Here is a 17,298-nt window from a genome sequence, read left to right as displayed (position 1 = left end):
CTCAGTAAATATCTTATGATATTCCCAAATTGACCTTCCCCGATTATCCATAATGATGTTAGTCTTCATTTGATTTAAGATGAAAGAGCGGTTTGCTTTCGTTGCAAAAGGGAGATCTTTCTTTGTTCATAATGTCCTCCTAAAGGTTAATGGGAAGTGAACATCCCATGCAGTAAATAGCAAGCTATTGATAAACATTTTATCCTGTGCTCTACAAACACATTTGAAGGACACCTTACACGTTAGCCTCCAAGATAGCCAGAAAGGGGTTTATTTATTGTATTACCCACCCATTACTTTTCGTATCGCTCATCGACGCGACGGCAAATTTTGTTGACTTTTTTTGTACTTTTGGAAGCAGCATTTGAGATCAGCTTTTTAACTTCACTACCACTGGACTCTACGAGACGAGTTGGTTTTTTTCCTTGTAAAGATAGTAATAAAGATGAAAAAGTGAAACTCTTGAGCTGGCTTTGTTTCTTTAGTAATTTGGATATATCAACAAAGTTGAAATGATAAATTGGCCACCGTAACGATTACAAAAGCTGACGTTTCGGGCGTTACCCCTTCGTTTCTTTGGAATGGAAATAATTAAAGGACAACTATCGTAAACGGGGGTTATTGCGTGACGACTTTCCAGTGATTCTGTACCACGCGAACGCTTTGGTTGTAAGCACAGATATTTGTCTGCAGACGTTATCTGTATCGAGAAGCGAAAAGTTTTCCGTAAGAGAAATTCGACAAAAAATGGGAGCTTCAAGGAACATAAAATATCTATTAGGGAAACACACAAGGGCATATTTTAGCGTGAAACGGATGCTGTTGTTTAAATAATTCCTACATACAGGCTAACTTCGTATTTCTGGCTGATGTCCTGCCTTGCGTCCATTCGTTGCAATTTTTACATTTTGGAGTCTCCGTTAGAATGGACTACCAACAGGAGGCCGCAGTGGCCTTCACTTGGGCTTCCTGCCATGATAGCATCATTTTGTGCCTTGTGGTTACTAACTTAAAGACAGTAACGCACCATGTTATGATACTTTAAGTCCGCAAGTATAAGTAGCTACATCCTTCCGAAGCGCAGAGAACGACGGCATAACGCAACTACTCGCTTTTTCTAAATAAACAACTATATCTTCTTACCTGGTAGGATTACCTTTGTGATTACTGACTGACTGCCAGTAACGCACTATTCTATAGCAAATGAATAAAGGCTGATAGTTTCTAAAGAAACTGTTTGGGGCTGCGTCGGTGGGGGTAACGAAATAATTTCAATATATAAACAAAGTTGAAATGGTAAATTGGCCACCGTTAAGATTTATAAAAGCTGACGTTTCGAGCGTTAGCCCTTCGTCGGAGCGAATAGAGGAATTGTGGGTTGTGTGTGCTTTTAAAGGCAGAAAATGGAGCTACGTGAAGCAAGTCGAATTAGAGGATTTTTTTGTTAAAAAGTAACAAACATGAAAGACAAAACAACCAGTTTATAGGACTTTTGTTTAGATTGTCAGAGCGTCTGTGCAGACAGGGAAGACGAAAAACGCGATCGAATTTTAAACTTACAGTTTTTTCAAAGGAAACACGACTAATTAAAATAGATGGACAATGTAGATGACCCTCCTGCTTTTACGTCAGTGATTCAAAGAAAACGAACTAAGAAACTGCAAACTGCGAAGGTTTAGGGGATAGGGGAAAAATATTATTTTTATCCAGAGTTGTTACGCTAAAGAAGAGGGATACAGAAAAATTGAATTAAAGAAAAACATGTCAATAGATTTTCAAGGAGCAAATTAGAAACTCCAAACTATCATGACATAAAATAAGGACGGTGAATTGCACACCCATGTTCGGCTGGAGCCTTTTTAATGTTGTGACTGCATAAAAATGTCTGAGAGGTCCCACGGAAAGCGGAACCCTGTCTCAGTGAACTAATCACAATTTCAAATCTCAAGCGACGCACTGCAAATGAACGGTTCATTTCACCATGATTATTACATTATCACTGTTGCACGTTATTAACAATAATTTTTAGATCGGCAGCCTAGAGGAATAACACTATTTTGCCCCGAACATCTGAGGTCCATTTATCTCATGAATAAGCCAACGCCTTTGTGATACACTCTTACAATATATCGATGAGTACGAAAAGTTACCAAGTAAGCTATGCCGTGCTTTTGACTGGATTCGTTTTGATACGTTAATAAATTAAAATAAGCACTGATTTAGCAAAAATATAGTTCCTTTACATACAAATACCGATGACGAAAATATAATAATACATTTAAGCACATTAGTCTAACTTGTTACTGCCTTTTCCATATTCAATTCCAAAATTCGTTATTGTTTTGAATGAAAATTTGGGTGTCTGACAAACGTCTAGGCATCTCTATAAGTGACGGACGAGTCGGCAGGAACAAGACCAACTGCAGAAAAGGAAAGTAAAAAGAAGTCACAAGGAGGGAAATGTTACCAAGTATCTTCACAATTATATCTCTCACGAGTAGAGGAACCAATCTGCGTATCCAGTCGTGACACAAAAGGAGAACTTTCTTCACAAAGCAGTGAGTGTTGAACAAGAGATTATTAACTGTTTATAATCTCTTGTTGTTGCATTATGTTCTTGAAGTGTTATATGTAAGTTTTGCTTCCTTTTTGCTTCATCTTCATCTCCATGGATGTTAGTTTTTAAATTTTAACAAATGAAATAAAGGTGGTTCCCAAACGATATCTGAAACTGCGAGTTTTCATTTTCCATCTGAATGCAAACGAGGCAAGTTTATCGAAGGTCAAATTCCCCTCCCCCCTCACCCCTCCCCCCACCCCTCCCGCCTCTTATCCTAATCAAAACCGTCACTTTTTTGACAAATTATCGCGTTTCTCTTTTAGGAGAAGAGAGAAGGGCCTCGGTTTAACTTACGTTTTTGTTTTCGGACAGAATCCAAGTGTTCTTTTCCGAGAGGGGCTCCCGCTCCAGGCCTACCCCACATCTTGTCCATGGTCTTCAAATGCTGAGAAAGTCAAAAGAGATGGCGACTCAACCACTAAATAACGCAACAGTCGGGTATAAATATAATCATTCTGTCGAAAGAAACTCTCAAATATCATGACAGCGAATATACTACAGCAATGAATTTGGAAAGGCTAACGTTTACGGGGTCAGACTGGTACGGTTTAGGGATCAACACAAATCTAACCTATACTTAGTACATGGCGTGACAGTCGCGTACCTCTACAGACTTGATTCTCTGTTGTTCTTCACTCTGTTTGCGATTCTTATATCTTTCCTGCGCTTGAGCTTCCAAGTCGGTGTGATATTCACGGCTTTTTTCATTTTTCTGTCTTCTTATATTCAAAACCTAGTTGTAAGCATAAATACATTTAAACTGAAGTCAGTATTGTAAAAATTTTCACTAAGACCTCATGGTATATATTTCAGAGCATTCGGGCTCTTCGTAGCAATCATTCATGCTGTCACATATCCCCTCTTATTGTGTAACATACCGTAAATCCTCTATTAAGCCCCCCTCTAATAAACCACCCCCCCTCTTAAAAGCCACCCCCCTCTTATAAGCCCCCCTCTTTAGAGCAAGAAATCTATCAAGCCTCCCCTCTATTAAGCCCCCCTCTAATAAGCCACCCCCCTCTTGAAAGCCACCCCCCTCTTATAAGCCCCCCCTCTTTAGAGCAAGAAATCTATCAAGCCCCCCCTCTATTAAGCCCCCCTCTATTATGCCCCCCTCTAATAAGCCACCCCCTCTTAAAAGCCACCCCCCTCTTATAAGCCCCCCCCTCTTTAGAGCAAGAAATCTATCAAGCCCCCCTCTATTAAGCCCCCTCCACCCCCCTCAAAAAACAACAATTCAAAATAACACTCCATGTTAACAATTACGGTAAATTTATTCAAGTACTGTAATTTTAGTTTGTCATTTAAAATTTATTATGGTGATTGATTGATCGATGTTTCTCATGTTGGCATCAATAAAATACAATATAAGCACATTACAGAGCGATGCTAAAAATGCAACATGGCTAAAAAAGGTCCATTGAGAGAGTTAAATCATCGAGTTCTTTATTGTCAGCTGCTTGACTTCCCGCTACATATGCTTTAGTTTTTCCCCTTTTCGCTCTGGTTTTCTGCGGAGAATCGCTAAGGTCTTCTTGTTATTCGCAACTGCAGTGTACCGCCAGAGAACAATTCTTGAATAAATACGGTACAACATATCCTATTGTATCCTTGTATTGAACATCGGGCTAAATTAATAGGCCCCTCATCTAATACGCCACCCCCTCCCCCTCAAAGTATCTGAAATGAATTAGCTCCCGGGGGACTTATTAGAGGATTTACGGTAACCCAAAATTCTGGTGGTGTGACAAGTCACCTGACTTTGAGGACCTTTTTTCTAACAAATATGACGTTGAGAGGAGAGATATTACTTCTTGAGAAAACATTTTTCGAGCAGGCATACGTGTGTACCTGTGATGTGACGTCCGAAGTCTGTTTCTTTTGAGCAATTATCTCCTTGGTAGTAGGGTTATAACTGGGCTGACCAACCACACCCGACCGCAACCAGGAAGCGACGTCCTTTTCGCTCTGAAAACAAAAACATGATCCCCGATGAGACAAACCCCTCAGTAGCAAAGACCATCGTTATCTCGAAATCATTCTAACAGATTTACAAAAGATTAGTTCGATGATCAAACTGACTACAGGTCCCTATGCTATTCATTCTAGAAAGGTTTCATCTTACTACGCATGTCCCCCCCCCCTCACTTTTGGGCTTCTGTTACCAAAGATTAACTAATGACAGGACTGAATTTTGCCCTACACCATTTATTTACTCCTACATTTCTGTTCTTACCAAATAAGAAATACGGAAAAAGAAAATAAAGTGAAAAATAGAAATGTATCTGTCGTAAGAATTATTTTTGATAAACCACGTATAGCTTTATAAAACTAAAAACTTCCCTTAATAAAACTTACAGTTAACAAGTCTTCATGTTCAGCCTTGCGCCTGTTTCTACTCTCCTCGGACATTTGCTCTTTTAATTAAAGAAAGTAAAGTGATTTTTTGTCGCTGCATTCATTTTAATAGGCTTTTTGGACACAGCTCCTAACTTATCAGTCATTACAAAATGATACTTTATTTCGTGTGATAGAAAAGTGATAGAAAGTGGTAAAACTTAAGTAATGGCGACGAACAGTTAGAGCAAAGAAGAGTATCACAGAGCCAGTGAGAAATCAAAGTGAAAGCGAATCAACTGAACGAGGCTCGGGAAAAACTCCAATAGCCAGGTAACAATTTGTTTCCTTTTGAATCTGATTATTGGGGAAGGTAAAAAAAGTTTGACGACCCACAAGAAACCAAAGAACAAATCCGAATAACTAGTAATAATAAGTTTCGGTACTCGAATAAAAATTTCTCTAATTAGTTGCCATAATTCCTGAATAACAGACACTCGGTGCAAACTTACGTAAAGTAGTAAGAAGTTTCTGCTTGGCTTGCGGGTCTTTCTTGCCAGTTGGAGAGATCGACTGAGTTGGGAAAACACGGATGTAACATCGGCGTTATTACACCCAACGCATTTGATATAACAAGACGTTGTAGATTAAACAATTAAAAAAAAAAAAAAGAAACAAGGTCAATCGCCAAGGCCAAAAAGGGACTGAAAATGGCTTATAATAGACATTTTTGGACGTGAAAAACAAGAGAAAACAATGGAACAGAGAGGAAGGTTTCTGGTGCAGGTCTTACGATATGTCAATTTCACTCAAGTTATTTACAGATACTCTTTCGAACAAAAGTATGTTTTCTGAGAAGTCCACATTGAAGTTGACATCTATGTGATCCTTTTCCACCCAGAACCAAAAATAGTAAAAATATTGACATACCCCGGCCAACGCCCAGATAGTCCCTCTCTGTTTCCTTTATTTTCATAAGTGTAACTCAATCCACAAATTCCATCAGAGAAAGAAGAAAATTAACAAACAAATAATAATAACAATTATAATATTAATAATAATAAAAACATGCTCTAAATTGCTGTCGTTGCACACCGTCACGTCGAACATACATACATTTGAGTCATGAGTCACTCGGCCTGCGGTTCGAGTTTGAATTTGTCCATCCGAGTCCTTAATTGGAGCTCCCGCACCAGATCTCCCCCAAGGGTCATAAACGTTCCGTTGGTTCAGGGGGCTGAAATCACGTTGCATTGTTTCTGCAATACGATAAAAGATAAATCAATGGACATCATATGACTGTCAGTATCTGCAGCTAATCTATAAATAAAATAAACAAAAATAAATCAACCTCGTTTCCAGGATCTCCCTTATTCCTCGCCTTTTCTCGCTTTCTTGCTCCGCAAGGGGAGCAGGGAGAAAAGGAACACTTGAAAAACGACGAGTTTGGTATTTCACAATTCTATTTTTATCATTTTTACTATCCAATCAAGAATATGAATAAAACATTTGATCTAACAAGGCTTAACTAATGAAATGAAGTAAGGAATACTTACCACCATTAGAAGTCTTAGTCAGTGTTTGCGCTTTCCTTGTTTTCATTTTTCCTCCCTTGTCGACATTAGGGGCCCCACCTCCCGGTCGATGAGCTTCAATACCAATAGCAAGCTGTTTAGATTAAAACACAGATTAACTTAAGCTTGGCTAAATCCACAAAATACATGCATGTTTAAATGAAAAAAACAATCATCTTATGGTTGCCCATGATTCACTGTACTTTGGTTTGAATTTAAGTATCACTTGTAAAACCAGAACAATAATGCGACTTTCTCTTTCTTTGAGCGAATCACCTTTCGACGAATCGACTTCCGCGCGAAAGGACTAGGAAGCTCTTTCACTTGAAAGAAGATGTATTAAAAATTCGACAAGCGTTTGGCTGCTGTAGATGTTCTTCATGTGATATGATGAAACTGAAAACAACCTCTGACATAAAAAAAAAAAAGAAAAAAAAAATAGGATTCCAGCGTAAGACGACGTCACTGGAGGATATGATCACGCCCCGGTATGTACGAAGAGGACTTTAACTAAGGAAGCTGACTGTCTACCGTCTTCACTTGATTCCAAGGTTGAGGAGAGAAAATATGTTTCCGACGTCCTTAAGGCAAATGGCTGTACCAAAACATTTCTCCGCAACTGCCAGAAACCAGTTACAACTAGTAATACTCTTGATGAGAAGGAACCAGCAACTGGTTTTGTTGTTATTCCTTACATCCAGGGTGTTACGGAGCCCATCAAGAGAATTTTGAGTAGCCAAAACGTTAAAGTTGCTCAACATCTTTTCCGACTTTGGGGCGCATTTTTGCCAAACCTAAGGATCATGCTACCACAAACAACGAACCGACGTTATTTATTCTATTCCGTGCAATGACTGCAATCACGAGTATATCGGACAGACGAAACGTTAGTTTGGTACACGTTTGAAAGGGCATCAGAAAGCAGTCTTCTTTGGAAAAAAAAGGAAAATTCAGCTTTGTCAGAGCACACATACCTAACTAACCACACAATTGGGTGGGATAATTCTAAAATTATCACCACTAATCGCCGCTACCACTAGCGCCTTTGTTTGAAAGCTTAGCATATCAACTCCGCCCACGCCCCTTTAAATCGTGCTGTTGGGGGCTGACTATCTGACGTCTATTTACACCTCGTCAGAAAAAAGGGCAGCTGATTATTAAGCATACAAAAGGGCCTCTTGTTGCAACGATCAGATCACCCCTGATGAAGGCACTAGACAGGAGTGTCGAAACGTTGGGTCGATGAATTGTAATTTCCCCGGTTACATTCATTAAATCTTCAAACCAGAGTAGCCTCAAACCATGTAGGAGGTTCACTGCTATCAATACCCACCAAGTCATTCTCATCCTTCTCGCGCACAGGTTTAATCATTCGTCCTTGTCTATCGAATGCCGGAGGGTTTCCATGACCCCTTCCCCAAGGATCATACTATAATCGAAATAAATGGGATAAAAAATCAATATTTAATATTAATAATATTAATATTTATATTAATTTATATTTATTAATAATATTAATATTTATTATTTAATATTATCACCCCTGAGAAAATGGGGAGGACCAGTGCACCAGTAGCGGTGGGGGTTGCTAATGCCTGGAGCGTCGGGAGGTTTGCTGCCTGGATTGCTCACATCACAATATTTGGGGCCTGGGCCCTTTAACCAAAAATAAAGTGACTGGCCCTTAGAGAGAAGTAAAATGTGGGCCCTAGCCGTGAAGACTTCAAAAGACAATTAATATCGTAGATTGTGATAAAGGTGAACTGTGAAGCAACGTCTTTCATCGTCTTTACATCGTGAGCTTAGCTTACTGATCCCTGCTAACACATGTGCAGTAAAGGGCAAAACAATTCCAACTACATGTCACCTGAACAGAAACTGTTTTTTTTCTCACCTGAGGATTTTCATCATCTGAAAATTAAACCATAAAAATATACATTTATTTCTCTCCTTCCAAATAACCATGAGTCTTTGTTTGACATTGAGATCATAAAAAAAAAACCAAAGAAGTCACAATACAATAGCCAATCACAAACAAGCCCATGAGAACTCAGAGGGAAAAAAAACCTAATTTTTGGTTTAACGTTTTGAATCTGATTGGTTGAGGAATTTTTGCAAATTTTCTGAACCAGTCACAAAGCAAAGTAAAGCAAATCCATGGCAATTCATGCTCTAGAGGGACTGACTGTTTACAAACATAAGCATTAAGAAAACACACAAACCTTTCTCATTTAAGTCAAGGGTTAATGGATTCCTACGTTGCCCTTTTCGAAGTTCTTCAATATCCTTTGACAGTGTGGTGGGATATGAAGCCTTAACAGTTCCTAACAGGAAATACAACAAATTTTATCTATCATAGAGGAAACAAAAAAATAACACCACAATTTGTATCACCATTTCTTTCACTTTGGTGTAATTTCTTTACACATGCAGTTGACCAAAACATCTATAATAGAAATCTAATTCTGTTGTTGTAATTTGTAACATGTACATTGCAACCATAACAATTGATTGGCAGAAAAACAAAATGGAAGGGAAAGGAGGTTCTATGTTGCTCTTTCCAGTCCCTCTCATTCATCCCACTTTCTGTCTCTTTTTATTTAGCTCCATGTTGCTTTAGTTATAACCTTGGACTGAAGAGGACTGAAAAATCAACGATGTGCATGATTTGTCATGTTTACCTGAGCCTGTTTTGCGTGGAGCACCAGCTCCTTCTCTTCCAAATGGATCTGTCTTCAACTACAAACAAAATCAGAAGTTAATTGTGTTAAAATATTTTTGCATTTCTGTTATTGGTCATTCTAAAGAAACTCAGTCCCAAAAGGGTCAACCAATGAATGCTGTTTCTTTTTTAATCAAGTTCTTTCTGACTACATGGCAAACTTTACTTAGTGTACCTAAGGGTGGATTTCAAGTTACATTAAAACATTAACTTGAAGAATTTTATGCATTTATCAGATTGTTTATAGTAATTACATATATAGTTAAGTTCACTGAATAGTTAAGTGATATGCTGGAAAATATATGGATTTATAGAGAGAAGTTTCATGTTAACCGCTAGTGAGAGTTCAAGAGTTAACATACATGCTGAAGTTCGTCCTCTTTGCTTTTTTCCCGTTGAAGAATCTTCATATTTCTTGAACCTTCAATCATTGAGTCTGAGAAAAAAAACAATAAGATGTTATAAAGTAAAGATCACTGCACAGGACACTTTTAGACTATGAAAATAAATCTTAAAAGTTGTTAATCAATACAAATAAAAAGATGGTTAAACAAACAAAGAAAGTCAACACACCAAGATCTTGCTTGTAATGCTGGTCTCTTCCTCTATATCTCTGAAACATAACATGACAGGTGCTTTTGACATATGTACATTATTACCCATGTAAATAAAGTTTTGGTCTGCTTTCTTCTTCAACATTTATTAGTTATCAGTAATTATTACTATATAATATCCATCATAAACTGCTTAAAGCAGTCTAATACTAAAAATATTGATAAAAAAATAACAATATAGACTGTGCATTCACCACTTGAAATTGATAACATACAAATGAAATGTCATTCTCACCAGGTTTGGATCAACATTAGTTTTGGATGCATGCCTTGGAAATCTCAGTTCAGGATCAGCACGGAATCCTGCTGCAACACGCCCTGATTCTGTTCTGTTTGGATCCCCTCCCCCACCCTGCCGGCCTCCAAATGGCTGATAAGGCTGAAAAACAAAAAAATTTGCTGTCACTTATGAAACAATTAACTTGAATTTGGCCTTTTCCTTTCCCTCTTTTTGTTCTTCTATGACAAAGTTACTGCAATTAGGTATATAAGCCTGGCTAACCTTGAGGGTTAACTTAGGCATAAAAAATTACATACACCTAACAAAAGAGTTTAAATTTCAATTTTATTAAAAAACGTGCATTTGATTTTCTTCTGTTTCAGAACTGATAAAAAAGAACTATCACTGCCATCTCTACATGAAAACACATTTTACTCTTAAGCCTTTGGGGATAACTAGAGACTTAAATTAACTTACAATAGTAGATTTTAAATTTTTCTGTATGTTTTCAACAGCCCTAATGTAAATATATATCTCAAGTAAACAAAGTAAATCACATGTTCTTCATTACTCATATTTGCAAAAAGTAATTTGTAATTTAGTCTTAAGATTAATCCAGGAATGCATCTTTGGTTTCTTTTGCTACTTGTTATTCCTCAAATGAATTTATACCACTTTTATTTTCAACCAATCAGATAAAAAACTAAAACCAATCTCAACTGGACCACTGGCATTTCCCCATCCTGTGCCTTAGACATTTTTCTTGTTTTTGATCTGAGTTCCCATTAGCTCCTCGAGATATTTTGGCTTTAAAAATGAGTGTACTTTGGTTGTAATATTACAACACTGAAGCAAAAAGTTCTCTAACACCTGCATGTTTCAAAAGAAACATATTGAGTAACTATGTAAAGATGAAATAAACAATTTTAAAAAATCGAGTTTCCAGATGGGATTTGAACCCACGACCCTCCGTGATCAAGTCGAATGCTCTAACCACTGAGCTACAGGAGACTCTATGGTGAGCAAGGGTCAATTAGTGGGTATTGACTGGAACCGCATCACGCAGCTACACAGCCAAACATCAGCTAGCGCATAGAAGCTCACTAACAGCATCACACTGTCACATTAAAGCATCACATGCATTAAAGCAGCACATGTTTGGCTGTGTAGCCGCGTGATGTGGTTCCAGTCAATACCCACTAATTGACCCTTGCTCACCATAGAGTCTCCTGTAGCTCAGTGGTTAGAGCATCCGACTAGATCACGGAGGGTCGTGGGTTCAAATCCCATCTGGAAACTCGATTTTTTTAAATTGTTTATTTCATCTTTACATGCTCACTTTGGAGGCTGGTTGGCTGCATGTGATACTTTAATGCATTTGATGCTTTAATGTGACAGCGTGATGCTGTTAGTGAGCTTCTATGTGCTAGCTGATGTTTGGCTGTGTAGCCGCGTGATGCGGTTCCAGTCAATACCCACTAATTGACCCTTGCTCACCATAGAGTCTCCTGTAGCTCAGTGGTTAGAGCATCCGACTATATCACGTATTGAGTAACTAATTGCTAAAAACTTGAGAAGTAAAGAATTACCTCCTGAACAAGTTTTTTGATGTTTTTTGTTCTTTTTGTCTCAGGCTTTTCATCAGTGCCAGACTGCAAAAATATTAAACTGATTTAAAATACACAATCCATACCATATAATCAACAATAATAATTATAATCATGATAAAAAACAGTAATTATTATAAATTATAATATTATTATAATAATTAATACCAGGCATATAATTAAGAATTTCTATGAAACAGTTACTGAGTGGCTCTCAGCTAGTAAAGACCAAATTATAATTAACTACCCACCATATTGATTACAGTATATATAGAATGAAATGTGAAATGATCAATAAGTAAATGAATAAATTGATGAACAAGAATCTGTGTTTTTTACATTTAACATGTTAAATAAACATGAAGTTAACCTTTCCTTGGGTACAAAGCTACACATTAAGTTCACCAAACATAATATGCAAAAGAATGCAATGAAACACAACATTAAAATATAGAGGGCAAACTTGAGTTGGAAATGACTAACAAGACAAAGATAAGATGCTTAGGATGACGGCCTTGATAATAAATCACCATATTCAGGGGGGTGTACCATGATTTAATTTGAATGTAAATAGAAGTGCTATTTGTTAATTATTACATGGAAAAACTGATTCTCTCCTTTCTAAAACAATTTATTTACCCCATGAAGTGATCTGGTGGCTATTACCTCAGGCAACTGAAAGAAACCAACAACATGGAAGTTTTGTCAAAATATGACATTCTGATAATAAAGTTGTTGCCAACATGCAACACTTGGCCAGCATGTTGGGACAAACTTAAAATTGAGAGCATCTTTTAGATGTCAGCCAGATCCCCAAATTTTTACCACTGACATCTATTGACTGAAATATAATTTCTCGAAAAAGATCATAGGCCAATGCAAAAGTGCTTTTTGTGATCATGCAGTAACCTCTGTTTAGAGTAAGTGATAGAAAAATAATAAATGAAATCACTGGATAATGTACTGAAAAAGGATTGAAGCATGTAGGTGCATTTATATTGGACAAATAGGTCAATAAAAACATGACAACACCTATAATTCAACAGTCATAACTGAAACTTTTACAGTCCCATAATATTTCCAACAAAAAATTACTTACTAATGATGTTCTAAAGAATCACAAAATAATAAAATACATAATACATGAACTTACAATGGGTGCACCTCCCCCTGGTCGTCCCCATGGGTCATAGTTTCTTAGATCTTGTAAATCCTGCAAGTTGTACAGAGAAGTAAATAAACAATGAAAACAGTAATGAGCAATATAGTATCATGATAGTTACATCATTAAAAACAAATTAAATGATAAACTTATTAAAATAACTATACCTTTCTCTTCTCTTCCAGTTCTGCTTGTCGTCTTCTTGTCTTCTCCTCAAAATGTCTTGCTAAAAATTCGTCTATTTGAAAACAATAATTAACTCAATGAAGAGTGATTCAACTCACACCTCTTCTTATTAATCATCAGTAAATTTTTCTTCAGCAACAGTACTGTCTACAGATTAAGAATAAAGTTATTACCTTGAGTTGTCGCTAAGTTTTTGTTCTTGAAAGTTTCTTTTTCACTGAAAAGCAGATAAAGTAAAATTTAGCAGAGAAAATAATTTAATTAAAAAAATATTTGAAAAAGAGATAGCACTTACGTTCTCTCTTCCAACCACAAAATGTTATTTGGTCGAGGTCCAGGAGATGGTTTTCCAACCTTTGTTGCTGCTTCTGTTCCATAAAGGAACCCAGATGGGTTATTACCATCTCTTAACTTTGCCTGGCGAAGGACTTCATCTGTACCATAAATCAACTTATTACTTGCTGATCCACCTGGCACCTGAGAAATTACAAAATAAACAAAAATATTTTTTATGGGTGAACATATAAATAACAATAGTATGTTTTTATGTCTCTTTCTGGTGTGATTATAATCAAAAATTCTTGTCTGATATCAAGCATTATCAAATGAATGTAACATTTCAAATCATCTCTGAATGTACAAATCTACAATAAGCTACACTGTTTGAGAAAAAAAAGAATATAAACTGCTGGTATACCTTTCCTCTGATGAAATGTTGTCTCTTGGTATATCTGTCACTGGACATCTTTGTATCAAAAGAGGAGGTAAGTCCTAACTCATAGCCTTGGTTGTGGGCATTTCGTAGATGATAACTCTTGCTTGACGGTCTGTATGTATCCTGCATTGCTGTAGGATTTGCCTTTTGGGGCTCTAGAGGGAAAACTGAACACAAGGCAAACAATACATCATTAAAATGAAAAACAAAAAATTGTCAACACTAAAATTAAGTGATTAAATTTAATTTAAGTTAGCTACTGGGTTTTATAATGTGTTTATTTCCAAAAGTTTTGTCCCATTTATGTCCTGATATTATTTTTCAATTGTAGGCCTGTACACATTACGGGGTTTGATTTAAAACTATGTAGATTATGTACTAATAAACTAAATTAACCTGAATTGAGTACTAAAAGTGCATGTGCATTTACTTATTCAAAGTGCAGGTCACTGTGCCTTTTGTCGTCAGTGCAGGTGCAAGAGAAAAATACTTTCTTTCTTACCAGAAGAGCTACTTTTTTCTCTTTGGTCTGACCCGTACACAAGCCCTGATCCCGACGTACCACCAACAATCTTTCCATTATGAAACCACTGAGTTTTATGGTGATGGTAACCCGACTCAAATGGGGCTGGCCTAACTTGATCCCTATCAATCAGTCATGTATAGATTGATTTATTTCAAGTGTAAAATGCTTATCATCACAGCTTATTGAATAATATAATTTTGCTCAAGTTGATTCTATCTATTGGAACTGGCCAATGCATTGTACAACTCACACAAGTTATCAAAATCCCAGTTTTTATCCATCAAAATGTCTTGGAATTCTATCCAAATACATTCCAAGGTCTTCTATGTTTATACTGTAGCTATTGTTGTTCTAAAAATTATTTTTAATTACTTCCACTTTATAATTGTTTTACCATCAGTCCTACAAATGTTGTTTGAAGGAAAACATTGCCACTCACACGTTACGGGAGAGAAATTGGCTACGGGGAGTAATCACTGATATTGGCACACTGATTACATAATTGGAAGGTTTTTAATTTCCAGCGGTAGTAAGAGACAGGTTAGAGGATCGAGTCACTCGTGATTGACTGTTACTTCTATATCAGAGAGATCAGGCTACAGCGTAAATGTTTTTATGTTTGTTATAGTGAGAGGAAAACTGCTTCACTTTGATTGTTATCGAGGATCCAAGCAGACTCATAAAAAGTTGTACTCTTGTGTGAAAGTACCAAGTAAATAAGTTTACTGAGCTGCCATTGGTCTGAGCTGCAACCAAATGCAAAGGTTGCCCCTTTTTTTTTTTTTCAAGTAGGTTAACTATGATTGTCAATTGAAATAAAATGTGACACAAGCCTTACACGGATAATCTGTGTTGTAAAACTAGTCATCGAATAGAGCGATTCGCGTCAGTGGAATGGAATGGCGAACATGTATGTAATGTTCTCGTGCGATTGCCGATTACCGCTATGAAAACAGATTATACGATAGAATTTTTCTTTCGAATGTCAAGGTAACTCATGTAAAGCGCTCTTCCAGGCAACAAATTCCCAACTTGTCCCTCAACTAAATTCCGATAGAACTTGTGGATAGTAAAGAATTTTCATGAATTTAGTATTTGAGTGTTGTTTGTAGGCATTCAGATTTATAACAACAGATTATCCTTCTTGTTCCGTAAATATTTGAATTTAAGCCGACTAGCAACAATGCTCATATTTGGAAAAGTTGATCAAAGATTCGAATTATCTGTGAAAACGACAAACGAGTCTGAATGAAGAGGTCGTTTTCGATTCAAAGATCAAACGACGACAGAAGCTCGTATGATGCAAGTGAACTGATGTCAATGATCGATCCTTCATTCTTTACATTAGAGTACATTAAAGATTTATGAGAGACCGTATGTTTTCTCCAACGGTTAAGTTTCCTAGAGCTCAAGCCTGATTTCATATTGGTGGCAGTTAAAAGGAAACTGTTTGCGCAGGCTAGTCCAAAACGAATGATAACTACACCAAGGCCGACATTAGCCGCAATGCTGGCGTTAAACCGTACGTGACAAGAAGCTAATTTCGCGCGACATTGAATTCATGATGCAATGCCCTTTTCAACTTCTTCGATAGATCAAGTCGATTCACAGAGCTTAAATATCCTCTTAATAAACCATACTTTCAACAAGGACACTTACATTTGCTGCCGTTTAGTTAAAATTTGAAGCAAATTCCTCGTGCTTTACATCTAAAATAAACATTTTCTATGAAATCCAACAAAAGTTGTTGTTATGGCAACATATTGAAAAGGCCTAATGACAAATTGAAAACAAGTGCGGCAACTAATTGACTTTTGACTTCAAGTTCTGACACAAGTCTCACGACAATGAAGAAAACTGACCACTGCAAAGCCATTAGTGGGAACCCAAAAACAACCTGAACTTGCACAAACAGGTATTTTTCGGGTTTTGAACCTCAGCGAGATTAGTCAAAAATGGGGTGGTTTTAAAAAAATTAAACAAAGAGCCACTTCGGTTAGGTACTCAAACATTTCTTCGTTGGTACTATGATACCTTACGAGAATTGTACGCTTCCTGAAAAATACCTTCTTTCGTCGAAGGTTCTCAGTTAAAAAAAAAAAAATTAAAACGAGCATGAACCAGTTTAACACAAGTAGTAAAAAGATAGAAAGCGTAATTAGCTTTCCGTGGCTTGCTTAAGCTTCTCAAGAGATCCTTACAAATGTACTTGTGCAAGAAGAACTTCTGTCCAAATTCTTATGTCAGGAGTTGAAAAAAATTTTTTAACCAAATTCAGTGACATGTACGCGGATTCTCGTTCCACTGATAGTCATGCCTATAACCCGATAATTTCCTAAACTTGGCGAACAAAAACTGCGCCATTTTACATGCTGTGATAAGAAGTGTAGCTTCAGTAACACGATGAATAACATATTTTTTTTTTATGAAAGCGATCCTCGTTGTAATGAACACTGCTTAAACAGTAGTGAAAATAAGGCCTGAAAAAATTCAGGCCCCTTACGGAATGACCTCTGCGATACCGGTGAAGTGCTCTACTATCTGAGCTAACGAGCCAACTGGAAGCTGTACAGGCCTGAATTTTTTTCAGCCCTTACTTCGCTACTGCATAAGTAGTGTTCACTACTGTAAGGATCGTTTTCTAGTACGTTTCTTAAAAACGCAGGGCACATATGTGATTTCAGTTTTTTTATATATTCTCAGTCATCAATCACATTTTGGCAATGCAAATCAAACGTGAACATACAAATGCCAGCATGGTTAGTAGAGGGGAATGCCAGGTCGGATTTTCAAGTTTCTCGTATGCCTTATGAAAAGTGTTCGTCACACGCCTTTTTCCGCTATACCTGAATTTGTTTAACTCCTTCCCTTTTGTTTTGTTTTGCAAATAGTCTCTCTTTCGGGAAGAGTAATTTCGGAAAATGGCACCAAAAAGGTTATGTTTAATGTGCATTTCGGCTCCATAAGGTGGAGTTAACAAGCGGCCCCTGAAATTTTTTCTTTTGCAAAAAGATC

The 17,298-nt window shown here is 37.0% G+C and overlaps 1 protein-coding gene across 3 annotated transcripts; it reads right to left on the bottom strand.

Annotated features, from left to right (window-relative positions):
• Nucleotides 1-1,830: 1,830 nt before the first annotated feature.
• LOC111341673 (uncharacterized) lies at nucleotides 1,831-16,096 on the bottom strand. Of its 3 annotated transcripts, none has more exons than XM_022948652.2 (24): nucleotides 15,943-16,096; nucleotides 14,260-14,402; nucleotides 13,740-13,924; nucleotides 13,338-13,519; nucleotides 13,216-13,259; nucleotides 13,024-13,094; nucleotides 12,848-12,907; nucleotides 12,334-12,369; nucleotides 11,677-11,739; nucleotides 10,103-10,246; nucleotides 9,827-9,866; nucleotides 9,616-9,689; nucleotides 9,213-9,270; nucleotides 8,754-8,855; nucleotides 8,399-8,442; nucleotides 7,865-7,960; nucleotides 6,514-6,625; nucleotides 6,074-6,216; nucleotides 5,470-5,530; nucleotides 4,979-5,037; nucleotides 4,472-4,588; nucleotides 3,225-3,353; nucleotides 2,915-3,005; nucleotides 1,831-2,420 (listed from the first exon to the last, which is right to left on the bottom strand). In XM_022948652.2, coding segments are annotated over exons 1-24 (2,103 nt in total). In that variant the 5' UTR covers nucleotides 15,945-16,096; the 3' UTR covers nucleotides 1,831-2,373. The 3 variants fall into 3 exon arrangements, with proteins under 3 accessions (XP_022804387.2, XP_022804395.1, XP_022804411.2); XM_022948660.2 differs by having other exon boundaries at nucleotides 8,426-8,442; XM_022948676.2 differs by lacking the exon at nucleotides 14,260-14,402 and having other exon boundaries at nucleotides 15,943-16,064.
• Nucleotides 16,097-17,298: the final 1,202 nt, after the last annotated feature.

The sequence above is a fragment of the Stylophora pistillata genome, chromosome 12, assembly GCF_964205215.1.
Source record: "Stylophora pistillata chromosome 12, jaStyPist1.2, whole genome shotgun sequence".
Classification (NCBI taxonomy): domain Eukaryota; kingdom Metazoa; phylum Cnidaria; class Anthozoa; order Scleractinia; family Pocilloporidae; genus Stylophora; species Stylophora pistillata.
This window is presented reverse-complemented; position numbering and strand designations above follow the sequence as displayed.

Bases quoted from the DNA above. Each gene is read 5' to 3' on its own strand.
- LOC111341673 (XM_022948652.2), bottom strand. The intron at 12,908-13,023 runs GTATAGTTATTT...TACAACTTGCAG, and splicing joins AACTGGAAGAGAAGAGAAAG to GATTTACAAGATCTAAGAAA. The intron at 7,961-8,398 runs GTGACATGTAGT...TTTCGATTATAG, and splicing joins AAAAAACAGTTTCTGTTCAG to TATGATCCTTGGGGAAGGGG.